This window comes from Aulonocara stuartgranti (assembly GCF_965226115.1).
Source record: "Aulonocara stuartgranti genome assembly, chromosome: 23".
NCBI lineage: Eukaryota > Metazoa > Chordata > Actinopteri > Cichliformes > Cichlidae > Aulonocara > Aulonocara stuartgranti.
The window spans coordinates 15,388,459-15,409,685 of NC_138958.1; the positions used below are offsets into that span (position 1 = coordinate 15,388,459).

General features: G+C 39.7%; 2 protein-coding genes across 6 annotated transcripts; one reads left to right on the plus strand and one right to left on the minus strand.

The window, feature by feature from the left end:
* Positions 1-301: 301 nt before the first annotated feature.
* On the plus strand, positions 302-16,214 carry sec16b (SEC16 homolog B, endoplasmic reticulum export factor). Of its 5 annotated transcripts, none has more exons than XM_082524270.1 (25): positions 302-460; positions 1,163-1,441; positions 1,684-1,772; positions 1,870-1,972; positions 4,035-4,237; positions 4,313-4,464; positions 6,306-6,367; positions 6,491-6,629; positions 6,752-6,982; positions 7,415-7,512; positions 9,586-9,667; positions 9,768-9,885; positions 9,963-10,074; positions 10,241-10,346; positions 10,986-11,123; positions 11,219-11,332; positions 12,967-13,042; positions 13,122-13,281; positions 13,383-13,546; positions 13,650-13,678; positions 13,834-13,941; positions 14,029-14,124; positions 14,203-14,317; positions 14,632-14,675; positions 15,064-16,214. In XM_082524270.1, exons 2-24 carry the CDS (start codon positions 1,179-1,181, stop codon positions 14,646-14,648), a joined length of 2,775 nt encoding a protein of 924 aa, XP_082380396.1. In that variant the 5' UTR covers positions 302-460; positions 1,163-1,178; the 3' UTR covers positions 14,649-14,675; positions 15,064-16,214. The 5 variants fall into 5 exon arrangements, with proteins under 5 accessions (XP_082380396.1, XP_082380394.1, XP_082380395.1 ...); XM_082524268.1 differs by lacking the exon at positions 302-460 and adding an exon at positions 492-1,088; XM_082524269.1 differs by lacking the exon at positions 302-460 and adding an exon at positions 492-667.
* A 392-nt stretch (positions 16,215-16,606) lies between these two features.
* Positions 16,607-19,861, minus strand: znf648 (zinc finger protein 648). The gene is made up of 2 exons (XM_082524273.1): positions 19,462-19,861; positions 16,607-19,184 (listed from the first exon to the last, which is right to left on the minus strand). Exon 2 carries the CDS (start codon positions 19,182-19,184, stop codon positions 17,718-17,720), a length of 1,467 nt encoding a protein of 488 aa, XP_082380399.1. The 5' UTR covers positions 19,462-19,861; the 3' UTR covers positions 16,607-17,717.
* Positions 19,862-21,227: the final 1,366 nt, after the last annotated feature.

Here is a 21,227-nt window from a genome sequence, read left to right on the forward strand (position 1 = left end):
CGAGGCATTTTCAGAATTACAGCAACTAACCAAACATTTTATTTCACTTCCACACGGTGAAACAAAGTAACATGTCATAGCTTCTATGAACATTTGCAAAAAAAAAAAAAAAATCCCCAGTAAATATTCATTTTAACAAATAGACCCCAAATGCATTCATGTGTTTTTACAAATACAGATTTAAAACATTAACCTTTAGTGATTTCGTTTTACGGTGCAAAGTAGTTTCTGGCTTCAATATAAAAATGTCTAATAATTTTACAATGGTTTCTTGAACATGACAGTAAGTTCACTGCACTTTAATGACCACCACAGTCACCAGATCGCAATCAAACGGGGTGTGATAGAGCGCGAGATTCGCGTCATGGATGTGCAGCCTACACATCTGCAGCACCATGTGATGGAAGATGTAAATATATGACTTGAATGAAAGGAAATGTGGGATATAGCGCCTCTGCTGGTAAGTAATGTGTACTTTTTTTTTAAACTGTGAAAAAACGTTGGGCTCTGACGCTTTCGCTGTCTCGAAAACTAAATCTGATCGGAGACCAGCTGACCGTCATCTGCATCCTGCCTACCGGCAACGTGGCAAGTTGCGCTTTTTTCTGCACATGCAACCTACAGTCGAAGGCACGGTTTGTCATGTTGTGCTGACGTAGACCAGAAGGTCAGTTTAGTTTTTATTGTGATTATCCCGAGGATGAGCGTGATTTCCTCTTTTACAGCCCCCTGGAACAGCAGCTGTCAAACTCTTCAGGGCGTGCTCCACTGTTTACCTTCAGATCACTGAGATACACAATGCAAACACAACGGCGATCAAGGAATGTGCGCCGCTTATGTGTGCTTTTTAATCTGTTTAATATGTAACTATACTATGGTAATATATATATATATATATTCCTCGCACTTGGATTTACTCTGATTTCACCTCCAGAGCACCGAGACGACATTTTTTATGGGTCACAGTATTTTGTGAACTTTATCCTCTTGTTATCATACCGATTTGTTATCAGCTCATGTTGTGAGTTTCCCATGGAGTGATGTGGCATTTGTGGATGTACTTTGACTGTGGCTGGGATGTGTGAGCTGTAAGTATAACAAACGTTTGCAACTTTCTTCCTGCGAATTAATGATTGCAGACATTTCCCATTTTTTACCGCAGGTGTTAAAGGGTCATCATGGATCACAGAGGTCACTACTGGCCGGACTCAGGCCGTCATTCCCACAGAACAAAAGACAGAGAGGGATACACCAGCCACTCTCAGCAGGAAAGGGACCAGCTCTATCCACCTCCGGACCTCAGAGAGAGGGACAGGCACTGGGGCCATCCTGATGCCCGTTACAATGTTCATTTCCCTCTGCCTACACCTGACTTTTATCCATACAACAGTCAGCAGTATCAGTATGGGTATGGACCTGAGCACCAAAGACCTCTGTCCAGGTTTGTACAGTTACAAGTGACCCCAACTGGCTACTAAGCTGGAGTTATTATTTGGGTATTATTAGTGTGTTTGTGAATGCAATGTAGGATAAAAGTTGCACAACAGTTGGTAAAAGAAGCCTGGTTCCAACACTGAGCTTAGTGTAGCTTTCTGTCCTTGCTAACAGTGCATGCTGGGATATGCAGTGCATCACAGATGATGGAAATGTAATGACTTCATTAAGATTCTCCTTTATTTTCAGGCATGGTTATGACTATCCACCTTACAGCCACTGGGACTACAGAGACAGCTATGGTTGTTATGACTACAGAGGGCAGCATGGACGACAAGGTGTAGTGATACAAAACAGCCAAGCTTTTTTTTTTTAAAGTCATCTTCTACTCTCTGTATAAGAGAGATGGGATGATGTGTAACGCTGTTTTTTAAGATGGTGGCCAGTGGGGTCCTCAAGAACCATGGAGAGCAGATCGGTACCATGACAGGGCACACAACCAAGAACAACTAGGAAGAGTGAATGCTCAGGAGTACAGGTGGGTCAGTGCACTCTACTTCTATCAAAGCCAGTGCCTTTGCTATCTGATGATACTGTGAAAATGATACCTGCACAAAAGAGAGAGGTACATCCAGAAATGTTGACAGGTTAAACGGTTCTCTAGCACTACAAAGTTTGTATGGAGGGTTTAATAAAAACAAAAAAGAAGAAACAATAAAAAGTAAAAGAAAACCTATAATGTTGGGGTTTCAGTATAATATGTTGTGGTGATAGATGGTCACTCTTGATCAAGAGTGAGTGTAGAAATAAGCTAGAGGAGAATGTGTACACAAGAAATCAACAAACAGGCAAGTACAGGGAGTGCAGAATTATTAGGCAAATGAGTATTTTGTCCACATCATCCTCTTCATGCATGTTGTCTTACTCCAAGCTGTATAGGCTCGAAAGCCTACTACCAATTAAGCATATTAGGTGATGTGCATCTCTGTAATGAGAAGGGGTGTGGTCTAATGACATCAACACCCTATATCAGGATTGCATAATTATTAGGCAACGTCCTTTCCTTTGGCAAAATGGGTCAAAAGAAGGACTTGACAGGCTCAGAAAAGTCAAAAATAGTGAGATATCTTGCAGAGGGATGCAGCAGTCTCAAAATTGCAGAGCTTCTGAAGCGTGATCATCAAACAATCAAGCGTTTCATTCAAAATAGTCAACAGGGTCGCAAGAAGCGTGTGGAAAAACCAAGGCGCAAAATAACTGCCCATGAACTGAGAAAAGTCAAGCGTGCAGCTGCCAAGATGCCACTTGCCACCAGTTTGGCCATATTTCAGAGCTGCAACATCACTGGAGTGCCCAAAAGCACAAGGTGTGCAATACTCAGAGACATGGCCAAGGTAAGAAAGGCTGAAAGACGACCACCACTGAACAAGACACACAAGCTGAAACGTCAAGACTGGGCCAAGAAATATCTCAAGACTGATTTTTCTAAGGTTTTATGGACTGATGAAATGAGAGTGAGTCTTGATGGGCCAGATGGATGGGCCCGTGGCTGGATTGGTAAAGGGCAGAGAGCTCCAGTCCGACTCAGACGCCAGCAAGGTGGAGGTGGAGTACTGGTTTGGGCTGGTATCATCAAAGATGAGCTTGTGGGGCCTTTTCGGGTTGAGGATGGAGTCAAGCTCAACTCCCAGTCCTACTGCCAGTTTCTGGAAGACACCTTCTTCAAGCAGTGGTACAGGAAGAAGTCTGCATCCTTCAAGAAAAACATGATTTTCATGCAGGACAATGCTCCATCACACGCGTCCAAGTACTCCACAGCGTGGCTGGCAAGAAAGGGTATAAAAGAAGACAAACTAATGACATGGCCTCCTTGTTCACCTGATCTGAACCCCATTGAGAACCTGTGGTCCATCATCAAATGTCAGATTTACAAGGAGGGAAAACAGTACACCTCTCTGAACAGTGTCTGGGAGGCTGTGGTTGCTGCTGCACGCAATGTTGATGGTGAACAGATCAAAACACTGACAGAATCCATGGATGGCAGGCTTTTGAGTGTCCTTGCAAAGAAAGGTGGCTATATTGGTCGCTGATTTGTTTTTGTTTTGTTTTTGAATGTCAGAAATGTATATTTGTGAATGTGGAGATGTTATATTGGTGTCACTGGTAAAAATAAATAATTGAAATGGGTATATATTTGTTTTTTGTTAAGTTGCCTAATAATTATGCACAGTAATAGTCACCTGCACACACAGATATCCCCCTAAAATAGCTAAAACTAAAAACAAACTAAAAACTACTTCCAAAAACATTCAGCTTTGATATTAATGAGTTTTTTGGGTTCATTGAGAACATGGTTGTTGTTCAATAATAAAATTATTCCTCAAAAATACAACTTGCCTAATAATTCTGCACTCCCTGTATAAACAATTAATGCCTAAATATTTATTAAAAAACAAACATACTTCCTGCATTACTGTCTGTCTAATAATCACTGCAAATTCTGTGAGCAAGAAAGTCACACGAATACAGCATAGACTTAACTGCTATGTGTTCTCGCAGTGAAGAAGAAAGCAATGCACATGAAAATGCATTTCTTCCAGGTACAACCAGGTGAGAGACAGCTCTCAGCATTACCTCAATGACTTTGAGGACAATCCCTCCAGAGACAATGAAGAGATTTCCTCTTTTTACCTTGGGACATTAGAAAGCTCCAAAAACTCAGGGTTATCTTCCAGCAGCTATGAGCTGAGTCAGTACATGAATGGAGCCGAACACAGTGATGCTGCCCCTCAACCCTATGGAGGTGAGCACGCAGTTCCTCTCACGTCCACATTGTCTCTGCTTATGCCTCTTTTTTTAAAGCTTTGTATTTTCTCAGACCAAGCACATGTGCATCAGATGTCAGCTCCTCTGAAGTACTCGATCCCTCATGCTGTTATCAGTTTTGGGCCTGCGGGTCAACTGATTCGGGTCACTACAGGCTTGTCAGCACAGGAGAATGTCAGCCACCTGGAAATCCACAGTCTGGAGGTAGGTTCAGTCAAGTTGTTTAAAAAAAAGCAACCGATTTTCATGGAGGATACTACTAATCTTTTACCAGATGAAAATTATAGCACTCTCATGGACCTTAAGGGTCCTAAAGGTATACTATAGTCAGACTAATAGGATTGATTTGGGTCTGTTGGAAAGGATTTCACAAATCCACAATTATTTTGCTCATGTCAGTGATAATTAAGCCATTAACATTAATATTTCATGCATTGTCATTTGTTTAATTTAATTTCCCTTTATTAAAGAAACACATGGGTCCATAACAAATAAAATAAATAAATACATACAGAATAGGGCTGTTCGATATACCGATATATATCGGATGACGATATAAAAATGTCTATGTTTCATTTTACGCTACTGTTTGTTTCGTGGTGTCGCAAAATAAACTGTTTATGGCAATATTTTTTTCATCGTTTTGATGGTCACTGTAGTGGCTATATTAATTTCTTAAAGTTCTCTCTTTCTCTTACATTTAATATAACCACACTACAGACAGACAAGCGTTTGTTTTTATGCCTTGTCGTTAGCAACAACGACGGTAACACCATCGCGTGTCCGCTTGGTCCACATAAGCCTTTCACAATAAAGCTCAAGATCCTGTTGAGACTTTTCAAAATAAACTGAATCACGTGAAGGATGCAGAGTGTTTACGGATGAGAAGCAAAAAAAGAGCCGTCAGGTGCTAAAAAATAAACCTTAGACTCAAACGTTAGAACAGGCTTTTCCCCGCAGCACGCTGTGTAATAAATACTCACAAAGAAAACGGCGGCCGTTACAACTTATGTCTAAAAATGTATAGTTTCTTAAAACACTCAACTCCAGGTACACGACGCCTAGCTGGAAACACTTAACGCAAGTCGAGCTGCCCGAGATTCACAGAATTTACAGAAAATGTTACATTTTTGTGATTTATATCGTTATCGGACGGTAGATGTCTTAATATAAGGATATGATATTTTGGTCATATTGCACAGCCCTAATACAGAATACATTTTTTTTTCTGTTGTTGCTTTGTATTCCCCTGAAACGTGTAACACAGCATGTATAATGGTTTCTTGGAAACCTAAAAACTCTTTGAGTTTGAAAATATTTATGTCACAGAGTAGTTAGGGTTATTAATTGGTGAATATTGATTTGTTGAGGTCTTTCCTGCACATTGGTTTTAAGTTTTCCACTACTCAGTAGCTACAAATATATGTTTTATATTTCTACTCGATGTGGCACATTTTGTCCACCATGGTTTTAGTTCTGTTTTGTCTGCTGTCAGTATCAGTATAAATCCATGTTTTGAAACTGCACATGGGAGAATAAGTCTTGATGGAGGATTTTTCTCTTCAAATGTACCTCTAGTGTTTTAATTTTTTAATTTTTAATTTTTAATTTTTATTTTTATTTTTACTAAAAGTTATAGTAAAACAGTGGATATGAGTCTACAAACAGTTAAACGCTTCCCCATGAAATTTAGCCTGCTGGGTAATACTCGGGGTCAGAGGCTGGACTTTTTTTCTTTTTTCTTTTTTTTTAACACAGAGGGCTGATCCAGACTTCCTGTATTGGGGTTCTGGTTCAGCAGACTGACACCTTATAATCTTAAATATAACCACTAGGTACGTTAGTAACTACAGTAGTTAATACTATCCAGTTTTCTGTACTAAATAGTAAATCTTGCAGAAATGGGCTTTTATTTTATTTTTGTTTTAGAAATACCTTTATAATTTACAGCTACAGGAGAGTAAATTGGCCCTTACAATAAAACATTAGCAGTAATGTTTCCAGTAAGGTTTCAAGACATTATTTTTGTCTTTAAATGTACATAGGTTATTCTAAGTGAGACACAGGAGCAGCATGAAATGAGAAGCTTCCCAGGGCCTTTAACCAGGTAATAGTCTTTGGTTTTGTAATTCTGACAATAACAAACTGCATTCAGCTGTATGCCAGATCTAGGATTATTATTAGACTTGTGAGACTTCCATGTTTGAATGTTATGTATATTTTACTGAAGGGAGGATTTGCACAAAGTGGATGCTATAGAGTTTGCCCACCAGATGGCAGGCGCCTGCACGAGGGACAACAAACTGCAAGATAAAAGCTCTGCTGCCCTTTTGTGGAATATTCTGATATTGCTCTGCAGACAGAATGGAGTAAGTGGATTATGTGTTGGCATTACACAGTATGTAGAGGGATCACATTGCCATCAGAGAGACATCAGAGCAATTATTGTGATTATTTTTGATACAGTTGTCACTGTATTTTGGTATTTCAGCAAATAGTCGGGTCAGATATCGCAGAGTTGCTGATGCAGGACTCACATTCAGATGGAAGCTGCCCATCAGATGCCCCCACGCTTATTGACTTCAATGAGGATACAACTGCTGAAGCACCACCTTGCAAAGGAGACGACCTGCTCACAGGAAACCGGAGCAGCTTTAGCTCAGAGAACTCTGAGAAGGGCCTGCAGACCTACACTCAACTACTGCTGGCTGGAAGAAAGAAGGTCTCCACATTCACCTTGAATTAGCTTTTTAACAGCTGCTGACAAGTCTAGCATTTAACTCTAGTGGCTTCAAAAGACGTCAGGCCCACTGCACAGAGCCAAGATAAATTAATGTGACCATGAGACATGATTTTAGTTTTAATCCTCTGCACTTTTCTCTAATGTTTGATTTTGCGTGAAACATTATAGAGACCTCTTTAGAGCAACAGGTAATATGATATTGTATAATGAATGCAAATTTACAATGTTTCCTCTGGGATGCTCTGGAGTAAATATATAAATTAGCATAAAATGAAACTAATCAAGTTAAATTCATGTGTATATATGCAAGAATTTAGTCAGTCACATTTAGTCAGGATAAAATAATCAAATATTAATCAGTCTGTACTGTGTACTGTAGCTCAGTCTCTATCTTTCATATGTGGTTTTCAGGAGGCCCTGGAGTCGGCTATGACCAGCGGCCTGTGGGGACATGCACTTTTTCTGGCCAGCAAAATGGACAACAGGTCCTATATGACTGTACTGAACAGGTGAGAAAACTCATGGCCTCTGAGACGTGACAGCTGAGAGAAATCAGCACACAGCTCTATGTGGTAATTTGTCAAGAATTGCTAAACTTAGATATTTATGGCTTCCTTCACACTTGCGTTAGCACTACTAGGAAGTGTGAGAAATGTTCCTGTCGGTCCATTTTGGTCCAGACTCAAATTATTTGATATATTTCCACAAAATGTGGACTTTCAAATCCTCAGAGGATGAAAAATAGAAACTTTGATGTTCCAGTAACTTCCTCTAGCACTCCCAAGAGGTTTTTCATTTGTCCAACAGTACCTTAGTGATCTGATATGCTAGATAGAAATATTTTAAAATGAGATCTGATTGTTTTTGCTGAAAGCAATCACAGTGAGTACCCAGACTTTCCTGCCTTTAGGCGCAAGGACAGCTAAGATTAGGAGTAGTGATGAGAAGGTTACTTTTTAAAAGTAGAGGTTACATATTCTGCTTCCAGAACAGGAAACTAGACTTGGAGTGGTCTTGAGCAATAGTTCTCCAGGCTTTCTGAAGGTCTTTCAAAGTTTTTTCGTTGGACATTGACTGCTTTTCACTCATTTTCAGTCCAGTTCAGTCCAGTCGTGGTCCTGAACTGTCCATTTTTGAGATTGTTTCTTTTTAACACATTTAACACTGACCTATGACTCATTCAAACATAACAAGGCACCGAACTCAAGAGATGAACCAGTCTTGTGTCTACACATAGCAGAAAACTTAGCAAATAACCAATCTTAAATGATTTCTTTAATCACTTTGTCACCAGCAGCCTGTCGCAAAGGTTTAAATTATTCCCATTTATGTAGTTGAATCTATAAAGGACACTGAAGAAAACACAGTTTCACAGGCATATAATATATTTTTGTCCCAGCAAGGTGATTCCTATAGAGCATTTAATCAAAAACCTGGCACATATCCTAAAAAATGAAAACGGGAAACTTGACAAAGGGGGGATAAAATAAGGTGTAGCAGGTGTACATCTGTCACTTCATTTGATCTATCTACTGAAGCTTCCCTAGAATTGATCCCACTGGATGAGCCATTCCACTATGCTAAATTAATCAAAACATGGACTGACAATCAGTGGCAACAAGTCTTGTAGTGAGTATCTACCACCATTCTGAAAACACAGTGGAGGTTCTGTCATGAAGCAGAAGCCATCAACCTTCCAAAGAAGAGCTTTGAGTGTCCCTCAAAAAGCCTGGAGAAGTATTCCTGAAGACTACCTAAAGAAATTATGAGAAAGCTGCTTAAGGGGGTTTAGGTTGTTTTGAAAAATAAAGATATTCATGCCTGATATTAACTTTGAAGATCATTATAATTGTACAAACTCAGTTTGCCATAAATACTCCGTTTGGCTTTTGCACCATATTGCATTAATTTTTTTGTTTTATATTTTTGTTTCAATTAATTTGAGCGTCAGCTATTTTTCAGAGTTTCAGAGTGTGTGTGTCTAACCGCGCTGGTTGGTTTTAATTGTTTTCAAAATGTTGAGTTTTTTTGTTGTTTTTTTAGTTTCACTGTCATTTTTATTTACTAACTAATTAATGACAATATAGGTGCTGTTTGTCAGTGGAAACGTTTGAAAAGTTCACCAAACGTATTAGAGAAGAACAGTTGGCTTTCCCTCATACACTAAAAATCGGTACCAAAGCCTCGTAATTAAAATCATTTATTTCTAGTTTTCTTTTTTGTTTAGTTTTCATTAACAGTAATAAACAGAAATCATTATAATACAGATATTCTCATTAAACTCCCGTGAGCTATTTATCATGTAACCCAGTCTAGTTTTTACAGACTATTTGTACAGACTAAGTGGTATGTCTCAGCAGCCCAGCAGCAGGTTGTCAGTAGAGGAATGTCTGGGGAGAAGGCTGGCAGATAGGCAGACTGATTTTGATTTGTAATTGACAAGAGGGGCAGAATCTGAGCTATCAGTGTGGTGTTTCACTTGTGTGCATACTAGCAGAACAGATGCACTTTAAATGGGATAGTTCCTGTTTTTGTAAAGCCTTGCTTAAGACGTGCAGTGACACAGGCTGCTCTGTTGGCAGGTTCACAGGCCAGCTAACGCCCAGTGATCCCCTCCAGACTCTCTTCCAGCTGCGTTCTGGGAGAATTCCTGCTGCAGCCACGGTAAAATATCCAGAACCTAACAAAACTCTTATATGAAGACAAGCTTATGCTATAGCCTGTATCTTATTACTAAGGTTTAATAGTGATTTTCTGTGCTCAGTGCTGTGGAAATGAAAAATGGGGAGACTGGAGGCCCCATCTGGCTGTTATGCTCTCCAATGAGACAGGAGATCCAGCCATCCAACAGAAGGCCATCGTCACCATGGGAGATACACTCGGTACTGATACACCGACTGACTGACAGGTTGTCATGCACACACATACAAACTGATGTGTGTTGCTTTTCCCTGTGCAGCCTCCAGAGGCCTCATACATGCTGCCCATGTGTGCTACTTGACAGCCAGTGTTCCCTTCGGGGTGTTTACACAGAAGGCTGAGAGACTGGCACTTCTAGGCAGCAGCCACAGGTGAGCTGTGATTCAGACTTGCTGCCATTCATCAGTCCAAGTGCTGTTCATCTGGTTATACTGACAGCACAAGCTTAATTTTCTGCTGAAACACGTGCATGTCTTATTTTGATCTTAATTTCTGTCAGCTCTTTGCTTTGAATTTGTCTGTTTTTATTTCCTCTAGGAAATTGTTTGAGTGCTTTGCCACAAACACTGCCATCCAGTGCACTGAACTATATGAGTATTGCCAGACTCTTGGGAACAAAAGCTTTTCAATACCCTCCTTTCAAGTGGGTGCTACTTATATTTTTTGTGTTAATGGTGTACCAAATGGAAATATCAAATTTAAAGGCACCGAATATTCTCTGTGTCATCTAACATCTAACATTTTTCCATTATAACACAGCTCCACTAGCACATAGAATACATTTCCCCCCATCAATTTATTAGACACTTTTACACAGTTTAACAAAAGGTTTCTAGTTTGGATTCAATACAGGAAGATAATACATTAACATTTCATTCAGAATCAGAATATCTTTTTGTTGCAATGTATGGTCCTTGAGAACATCTGGAAGGTGAAGGTAACAGTGGTAATTGGAGCACTTGGTGCAGTGACCCCCAAGCTAGTTGAGAGGCTCCAGCAAATCCCAGGAACAACTTCCAAGATCTCTGTCCAGAAGATCGCAGTCCTAGGAACAGCAAAGATACTGCTTGGGACCCTCAAGTCCTAGACCTCTGGTAGAGGACCTGATCTTGAAGGATAAAGATTGCCGGCAAAACTTTGCCCATCTTTTGTATCTCTGGACACTATTTTAGACTCACTGCATTAGATCAAACAACCCTTAGCAAAGACTTAAATATTTGGAATCATTACCATTAAATCTGCAATAAATGCATGACTGTGGTTATTGTTGTATTTTGGTCAGGTGTATAAGTTCCTGTACGCCAATCGTCTGTTGGACTGTGGGCTTTCATCTCAGGCCTTTGATTATTGTGAGGTGGTCGGACAGGCGATCCTCAGGCATCAGGAGCCTTTCTTTGTGCTGACTGGTGAAGTCGTCAAGGTAAACCTACAGGTTGTCTTACACATCTGACTAACTATCAGTGATCTGTTCAATTACGACACAATGGTTATACTGTATGTATGTTTTTCTTGCAGCTGTCAGACAGACTGAGATACTCAGAGGGTCAGTTCAGTGAAGCAGGGCTCCATAGAGACGGGCAAGAACCTGATTGGCTGAAGCACCTACGTGCTAGGCACCACAGTTTACAGGTGATCAGGTTCTTCAGTCTTTTCACATCATACTATGTTTACCTGTGTGTGAGAGGAAATGTCTCCGTTGTCACTGCTGTACAAGGAAGAATTAAATCGTGGAGGAAATGTATGATATATGAGGGTTTCTAATTTAGCTTAGCATCAGTTCAGCACTGTCAGCAATCACAACTGCTCACAAGTGACTTGTGATTTTATTGTGCACATTTTTCCCTCATCACACCTTGAACAGGAGTGATACGAGGTACCTAATCAAAACGGTAAGTGAGGCATATTTTTTCAGATATCAGTGGTATTATTTGCACACATAAGTTACTGTTGCGTTCCTGTGATATAAAAATAAGTAGTAGGAAGTTGTTTCATGAATTAGGCTCGCAAATCATCATTGTTCTGATGGTTGTGTCATGGTCCCTGGGTCTGGGATACCTTTTTTTTTAAATTAAAGTGTTTCTTGGTTTCTTTTTATTTTATTTCAAAATTCTGATTTCACATCTAGTTTTTTCATGTTTAGGTTTGGTTAGGGTCTCTGTGTATTCCTGCCTCCCTTAGTTATTTCCTGGTTCATTTTGTTAACCTTTGCCCTACGTGTTTAGTGTTCAGTTTTACTTTCCTGAGTCTAATTTCCCTGATTAGTTCCAGCTGTGTTCCCTGGTGTTTCCCATCTATCTAAGTACCTTGTGTGTATTTATAACTCAAGTCTCCTCTTGCCCTTTTTTGTGTCCTTTCTCAGTGTTATGTGCTCCTCTGCTCCATGCTTTCTGTGGTTCCTGCGGTTCCTGCTTTACTCTCGGTTATGTGCTCCATTGTTCTGAATTTTACCCTAGATTCGTAGGTTTTTGATTCCTGGTTATAGCTGTGAATTGAAGACTTCACCATTAGAGCTGTTTTTTGAGTTCATGTTCCATTTCCTGAATCCAGCGTATTGGGTTCATATCCTGCCTCACAGCCATTTATGATAGACCGCTAAATATTTTCATTATATCTTTCTCTACATTTCAAATCCCTTTACTTACTCATTAATAAGAAAAAAAACTACTTTAATAGATTTTAAAGGAATAAAAATGGTCCCTTAAATTGCTTCAGTTTCCATATTTATGTAAACATTCAGGGCTGATTATGCTACTAAAAATAATAATTATTAATCATTATAAAATGTATTGAATATTGGTTATGCCAGTTGTGTAGCAAAGCTTTTTTAGTCATGTTACTGTGTCAGTAGAGTTGGTAATGTTATCCCATCTGGTGGTTGCTCCTCTACTGTAGAGCGAACTAAAATATCTCAGCAGCTATTGGATGGATTACCATGAAATTTGGTACAGACATGCAGGGATCCCAGGCACTGTAGCCTATGATGACAAGTTTGACATAAGATGAACATATTGAATGGTTGCTTCTGAATTTTGCAAAGACAGCTCTAGCTCCTTTCGTCTAGCACCACCAATATTTCACTTCTTTTTAACTATTGTCATTTTGGCTTTATAACAAAATGACTGTCAAATTAATTTCATCACATGGTAAATGTTGTACTTGGGAAATATTAGCATCTGTGGAGTGTACACGGTACAAACTCACACTGCTAACATAGCTGTAATGGAACTTAAACTCTGTAACTAATATGGTGTTATCTTTATTAGACTGGAACTGTCGACTCTACTGAAGCATACCAGCCAGCTCCTGGGAATACTGTTATGTCACATGAAATGCCCTCAGGTAACTTTGCATTGTGTAGCTTTTTTCACACTGTAGAGCAGAAGTATACCTTAATAAAATGCTTTTTTTCCCTATGCAGAATCAGATTTAGATGATTTGAGCCACGGCATTCAGAGTCCTGAGCCTGAACTCCTTTATTATAGAGGACATGAGGACCAAGAAAGCATATTGCATGAAGATGGAGGAGACACTGAGGAAATGGCAGTGAGGTCATGGGGCATGGGAGCAGCTCAGGACTGGTGTGCCTCATTTACTTTTTCTTTCACACAGACAACACTCTTACTTGATATGTGTAACTGAGTCTATTATGTCACTGATCTCTCTCTGCCTCTTTGTCTAGGCCACAGGCCCACTGCCCAGCTACACCAGTAACAGTGGCCTATACTCCCTCAGTGCCCACAGTGGCTCCAAGCCAGAACTTCAGTTATCATAACACAGATAGTGGTGAAGTCAAAAGTGCCTCACAACATTGTCCTCCAAATAATCTGCCAGCAATAGCAGAGGGTGAGACTCTAATGTTAGACAGCAATCATTCCCTTCTCTGTTCGGGTATTTACTATGGCCCGCGGTGAGTCAGTGTGACATTTTCTTTTTATTGCTTTTACAGGGGCCGGAGCATCCTCTGGAGCAGGGATGGTGAGAAATGCATTTTAATATTCCACTGGCAACTTTTCGCTTTGATTTATTTATCGCATAAGCATAATTTTAAAGATTACATTCAAATGTATTGTGCTGTGCATTGATTAGTGCTGCTTATAAGTTAAAATGTTTGCCTTTATTTGCCTTTGAAGATACACGGTCAGATGATTGAGACGAACTTCGGTCAGCCGGGACAAGTCGAGCAGATTGTCCCTCAAGGATTGAAAGCTTCTGAGGACACCACTGAGCCTCCTAAACAGGTGGGTGGGCTGCCTATCATATGTCACACAGCTTTCAGTGACATTAGAATTAGTTTACATGCATCACACTTTGTTCTGTGTTAAAAGCAGAACACAAAGAAAGGATGGTTCAGTGGCTGGTTCAAGTCAAAACCTAAAGTGGTCCAAAAAGAGGCTTCAGAGCAGGGAGGCCCAGCTCACACAGTAAGTATCAAGCATACTATGAGCTCAGATGTGATCTCAGTTTTCATTTAATGATACTAATCGCTGTGTATGTTACAGGACTTTTCGCCATCTGCTGACGTCTGTCCTCCTCCACCGCCTGCCAGTATCCCTCCTGGCACGTTTCCACCACAGTCTTCCACTGCTGGGATTAATCCATTCTCACGGAAAGCAGGTGGGTCACGTGATCAGTTACATAATATTCTGGCTCTGTGTCAGTGTTAGTCACTTATCACTATTTTAATAATAGATTTCAACATAAACATGTTGTCAGCTTCCACATTCTTATGGTATGTTCTGAGGTCAATGAGTGTCTTAGCTAGCGTGTCCAGTTTCATATATTACAGTCATGATGGACACCGCTTGGATTTTTTTTAGTGCAGAAACTTAAAACATTGCAAGTGTTTCGGCTGTTACTGAGGACATTTTACCTCCATTTAACTTTACAATTGTGAGCATTTTCTTTAAATACCCATGTCTTCACTATAGGCCAGCAGCTGGGTTAGAAACCGTGAGACTCACCTCTGTCACAGGTAAATGACGTTACTTAAGCTCCTAGGACCTGCCGTCCACATATGTGGACATCACATTTTGGGTTATTTAGACTAAAATACTCAATTTTGCTCTACATGGGCCTGATATCCACTTACGAGGGCATTATACTGCTACTGTTCTATCAAAATTTTAAATGAATATCCTCAGATGTGGCTCTTAATTTTCTTAAAAACAAAAATAAGGTTAAAAAAAAATCAGGTAATTCTTTGTTTTTACATTCATCTGGCCCCAATATGCCCAAATATCAAAGAGAAATTAAAAATGCATGTCGTGGAAGAGTTCGGGTCTTAGGAGGTTAAAGATAAGCATATTGATTCTTTATAATTCTTTACGGATTCACATTAACTAAACATGTTCTGTTTGCAGGGTCATGCGTCTTGCACCAAAAGTGAGGATATCACAATGTCACACCACATGTCGTGTACTGTAAGATGCATACCGCTCACTAGTTCTTTTTTAGTAATGCCCTTTAAAATCCTAGAGCTTGCAAACCATGATGTTCCTTGTTAGTTACAGGAATACTCTGCATCGACTTGGATATCAACTCATATTGCAGTGACAAAAACAGCTGAGGTGTGTTCTAAAAGCTGACTTAGGGGAAATTACCAGCAGACGCAGTACATATCTTGGGAAAGGGATAGCTTAACTCAGAGCAATCACGCCAGCAACACTGGGGCTGAAGTTCTACTGTGGCAAAAAATGTTGGTGTAACTGTGATCACTATGCCACGATCATCTGTGCTATATGCTGCAATTAAATATCCAGCTAAATATAAGCGTGAAAATATTTAAAGATATACACACATATACCACTGCAGTTATATTATCTATGCTCCAACCACTGTTTTAAAACAGAAATAAGACGCACACTAATAAATGCTGTGGTCACAGAAGCTTTTTAAGCATAATTTGTAGCCCAGCTTTGCAGAGCTGTACCACATCATGGGCAGTACTTGATTATTTTCTGTCATCTGAAAAGTGCAACAGTTGTATTTTAAATTGCACACGGGACAGAAAATAAATGCTGAAAATAAAATTGGAATAGTGTCTTCTCATGTTGTCATACTGCCAAGATTGATGATACCACATGGCGAGAGAGGGGAGGATAGCTCAGGGAAGACCTCTACCAGCCAAATACCCAGTACCCTCTTACAGCCTCTACACCCACCAGAGAGCAGACGCTTCCAGGACCAAACTGTTTATGTGCTGATGACTTATTTGTAATGAAATGGAGCTCAGCATATAAAAGGTTGATTTTACACACTGCTCTTTAAATTGTATATAAAAAACAGTAATATATACTCTTGTAATTGATTTTAGATTGACCTTTTTTATTTCTGTGTCACCGTGTAAACATGTTTGGATGTAACTGGGATGTTGTTAAGTCATTTGACTTTAAGTTTCAATGTATTGTGTTTTTGTACCTCTATACGACCACATGAAATGTGTTTATTCTCTAGCTTTTCAGCAGATTCTCGCAGCAGAGGAAAGTATTATTAAAAGCTGTATCTGCAGTCATGTTAATAGTCACATATTGAATAATTACATCTTGCCAAGAAATAGCTGCAATTCCCGACAGAGCCTCTCAATTAATGTAGAGCAAGTGACAACACGGCAGGTGCCGTCTCCTTTTACGATTAGTCTGCAGTAGCCAAGAATGAGTGGCACACGCTGGCCTTGAATTCAACACACGCACAAACAAACACACACATGCAGATGAGCAGCATGTGAACTATGGCATACGTCCTGCCAATAAAGTGTCACTATACAAATTATCAGAGTGGATTTATGAAAGACTGCTTAAAATGGCATCCAGATGAGACTATACTAGAACCTAATATATTTCGAACAAAGTTACATATTTTGATAATTGGAAAATAAACAAATAAAAAAACCTCAACAGGCAGACATCTTATACAAAATCTTTATTGAGATTCGGATTCACAGTAAAATGCTAGTTCACTTTTACTCACTGATAAACTCCAAACATGCTACGCTTCTTGTACATGTAGCAATATGATTACAAAGAACCAAAACTCAGAAGATGGCAGCATGCATGATTAAAATACATTTAAACCTAACGTATAGGAATCTGACATCTAGTACAATATCATAAATGCTATTACTGTGTTTAGAAAATATCACACTCTGTATCCGGGCAAACTCAATTTTTCTCACTATGTGTATTTCTGTTGGTAAAATAGAAATTAAACTACAAAAGTAAGCATGACAAATGCTGTAGTTGAATAAATAAAGCGCACTATGAATACAAAGTACTAGTACGTGAAATTCACATCCAAAAAGTCAAAATCAGCAAAAAGAGTAAGCAGTAACTGACTGGCAATCCAGCTTCCCTGAATGATTACAAATGCACTGGTCTATTAATGTTGTCACAGTAATGTTTTTAGTATCAGTGATGCAAAATCTTATCTACTCAAGAGCAGTACTTAAATATTGTAATTGTATTTGTATTATTCTTCGCAAGGGTTAAGAACAATAAGCTGCCTATCATTTGAAGCTGGTATGTCTAGTGTATGTTTGGCTTCTGCCACTGTTGCTACAGAGTGGTGGTGCATTTATGTATTTCCACACTTCCTTTGGGAAATGTGTTGTAAAGTTCATGGCTGTAGTGCATGATTGAAGAAGTCGTATGATAAAATGCCTAAATGCCTAAATGCAAAACTGCTATATTGTGGGTAACATTAATTACATTTACAGTGCATTCACAGTTTTAAAAAAGGGTTCAGTGCTCTTTTAATGAGTTTCATATCACACCATTAAACTGTCAGCTCCAGTGTCAGTGCTGTGCTGGCAGTAATTTTTATCCCAAGACATTCTCGTGGGAACCCAGCACCCTGGGGAAACAGAGTGAAGATTTTACAGCTCATGGCACTCTAAATAAATATTGCTCATTAGCATATGTAAAGTGGTGCCCTATAACCTTTTGTCCAATGTTTCTTGACCTTAATAACTGAAATGAAACAGCTGTAGCACAGTAATGGATATGTACAGTTCTTGTCTTTAACAGGCTGCGACACTTTTGTCCCCATGTTTCTGCACATGCTGTGCAAGTTTTCTGGAACACTGGAAAGATTTGTCACATTCTGTGCAAACAAAAATCCTCCCTGCACAGTTTTGCTCCTGATGAAGCTTCAGTTTTGCTGGGTGGCTAAAATTCTTGCTGCAGCCCACGCAGTTGTGGGGTTTCTCTTTACTATGTATGAACTGGTGACGAACAAGACGGGAAGCCATGGCAAATGCCACGCCACATTCTGTGCACTTATGGGGCCGCACTCCGCTGTGAATGGCTTCATGCTCGGTCAGGTTGGAGGACTTTGTGAAACACTTGGAGCACACAGAGCAGACAAAAGGACGCACTCCTCTGTGGATTTTCTGGTGCTCTGCCATGCGGCTAGCCAGGGCAAACCTCTTCCCACAGTCGGGGCAGGAGAAGGGTCTTTCTCCCAGGTGCTTACGCTCGTGGCGCTTCAGAGCTAGGGGTTTATTGAAGGTCTTGCCGCAGTGCGTGCATGGGAAGGGCTTGTCATTGGTGTGCATGTTCCGCTCATGCTTCCGCAGGTCTGAAGAGCGGATGAAATCCTTGCCGCAGGTGTCACAGATGTATGGCTTTTCACCAGTGTGTGTACGGATATGCTTACGGTAATCTGAGGACCAGATATAGGTTTTGACACAGAAGGGGCAGTGATACGGTCTTTCACCCGTGTGCAGACGCTTGTGTTGCTGCAGCGTGCCTTGATGAGAGTAAGCCTTGCCACATATATCACATACATGCGGCTTGAGGCCTGTGTGTGTTTGTAAGTGACTCTGCAGGTTGCACAGCTTCTTGAAAGCCCATTGGCAGTGCGTGCATTTGAATGGACGTTCCTCTGTGTCAGTGTCAACTCCATTGCGTTTTTTCATTGCTACCAAAAGTCGAGGGATTTTGTCGTCTTTACACTTTTTAAGCAATTTCATAAGTGAAGGACTATATACATTCAGATGTTTGGTCTTATTCTCACCTTCGCTTGGAGAAGATTCCTCACTACTTAACTCTAGCTTAGATGTCCTCTGTTGGTCTGAGACATCACTTTGGCTCTTGGATTGTTTCAAGAACATGCTTTCATTCTGTGTCACAGCATCCTGGAGCACGTCATTTGGTTTACATATTTCATTGGTCTTAGTGTATGTAGTGCATCGTAGCGATGCCCCTTTGTGTTCTTGCTCATCCTGGATTGGTGTTTCTTCTCCTGGTGAAAGCCCTGCAAACCTCTCCACAAGAGAGAAGTTTGGTGTTTGAGGATTCAGATAAAGGATTCCAGTCTCATTACTCTCTGGGAATGGCTCCATTCTTACACCATTACTGCCAAATGAAGACTCTATATTCACACTGTGAGTGTTACTCAAGATGTATCCATCCAGGGGAAAATGAGTGACACTTCCCTTCCTTTTCCTTTTCCTTTTTTTGTCAACATCTGTCCCAGTAGACATCTGCAGAATGACACTGATTTTGTCAGAAATGTGTTTTGAATTATTTATTTATTTATTTTTTACTCATAACTGATGCCACACAGACTTTCTGCAGCAAGTCTGCTGTTGCTGCATGCACCAGTATCATGTAAATATCCCACACATGCTCTGACACCATGCTCGTCATATGACACCAGAACTTTACTATGTGTTCCCGCAGCGTTATATTACTATAAAAATAAAAACAACTCATTATTTTGTAATTTCACACATTAAATCGTTTTATAGAGCAGCTTACCCTGGAGTCTCCACGCGAGCAGGTCAGATCCCGGAGATGCCTGGGAGATATACTAGGCCGGGTACTAGTATAACTCTATGAGAGATGTCCGGTTGCGTTAACGGGCGGAGTTTGGCAGCAAGCCTCTGTAGGTCAGCATCTATCCTGCAAGTCAGCAGCAGCAATTATATCTTCACAGCCGGGCTCAATTTACCCTCCGCTCACTGAACTTGCCACCCGTTTTACATACGACTTGTTGAGTAATTGCATCAGACGGAGACTTTCAGATTGCGTTGGACGGTAGAAAGTCGGAAACTTTAACAGTTTACTCGCTTAAGTTGGATCCTTGAACTGGAAAGACTAACTTTTAATTAACTTTTAGTTTACCAACACTCTTTTTGACTCTTTTTCTTTTCTTTTTATTAATTTGTTTTAACAGCTTTAAAAAATAGAAATAAAAACAACAACAACAAAAAAAGAAGAAAATAAAATGTTTTTGATAATGTGTGAGTTAGTGCCGCCGTCCGCGCATTGATATTTAGGTTACGCTCTCAGGAGGGCGTTAATGAAACGTTCAAATTACCTTTAAGCCAAGGAAGAAACAAAATGCAACACTCTACTTAAATTACATATCACAGACCTGGAAACATTTTTGCTCAGTTTAAGTTTACTCGCCCTTGCTATTAGTGAGTGACATATTTTGTTTTTGAACGGGTATAAAATAATGGTCGTATTTGTAAGTATGCGACTAGTGCATTGATATTTTAATTAAATGCATTATGAGGTCAGGTGGAGACGGACAGAAATTTAAACCATTTGCTTGTTAAATAATTACACTGAGCTGAAAACATTTGACCAACACTAACCGTTTCAGCACAGCTAATATTCAAGTATATTTTCATTCCCCGTTAAACTCTAACCGTTAGTAATAATCTAAGAGTGAGCACCGTACTGTCCAAAAGTCTATAAAGTATCACATTGATGACGGTGTTTCAGATCACAGCAAAGTTATTTTCACCTCTATTTTAAGTCCATGAGCATTTTGGGGTAACGACCACAAGATGTCACTGTTCACCTGATATTTTGCCAAGTCAGAAGCCAAAACTGTGGAAAATCACCAGCTCTACGAAAAAGAGAAAAAAGGGTGAATTTTAGAATGCATCTTATTGTAGACATCTGTGTTGCTTTAGAAAAAAACACGATGTTTTCAGCTCAGTCTCTGAATGAAAAAAAAATATCTATGGATATATCAACAGATGAATCTTGTTGATTTCGAAACAACAGAAGTTCTGAAGGATACTTATATGTGCCCGAGGTATGCTTAACAAAATCAACATGGGAGAATGGCTTCAACTTAGTGCCCCCCCTTGTTTAGAGAACACTGTGTACAGCTTTTGTGATAAATAAGTTGCAGTCCAGTTTTTTGCCAGTAGATGGCCTCGAAATATCCATTCAGTAAACAGAGTCATCATGGAAAAGGAAATAAGGGAATCCACTTGTCCTGTAATCAAAATATAATAATATTTCTTTCATACTCAATAGTAGGACATGTCTTTATTATTTTTGAGAACTCGTGTTTTTCCCCTCCCTGATAAAATCCTCCAGAGCTTTCCTATTTTTCCCTGTCAGATTAATGGTGGTTTTTTTTGTTTTTGTTTTTTACACTATAGGGACTGACAGGATTTAAACCTGCATGTGTTAAGTAACTTAAATCTTAATTAAATTGACAGTTGTAGTCTGCACTCAGAGCACTTTCCCAGGAGAACAGATTGAAATCAGATCCTTAA

Bases quoted from the DNA above. Each gene is read 5' to 3' on its own strand.
- sec16b (XM_082524270.1), top strand. From the start codon at position 1,179: ATGGATCACAGAGGTCACTACTGGCCGGACTCAGGCCGTCATTCCCAC. The intron at 6,983-7,414 runs GTCTCCACATTC...TGTGGTTTTCAG, and splicing joins TGCTGGCTGGAAGAAAGAAG to GAGGCCCTGGAGTCGGCTAT. The intron at 13,282-13,382 runs GTGTGCCTCATT...CTCTTTGTCTAG, and splicing joins ATGGGAGCAGCTCAGGACTG to GCCACAGGCCCACTGCCCAG.
- znf648 (XM_082524273.1), bottom strand. From the start codon at position 19,184: ATGTCTACTGGGACAGATGTTGACAAAAAAAGGAAAAGGAAAAGGAAG.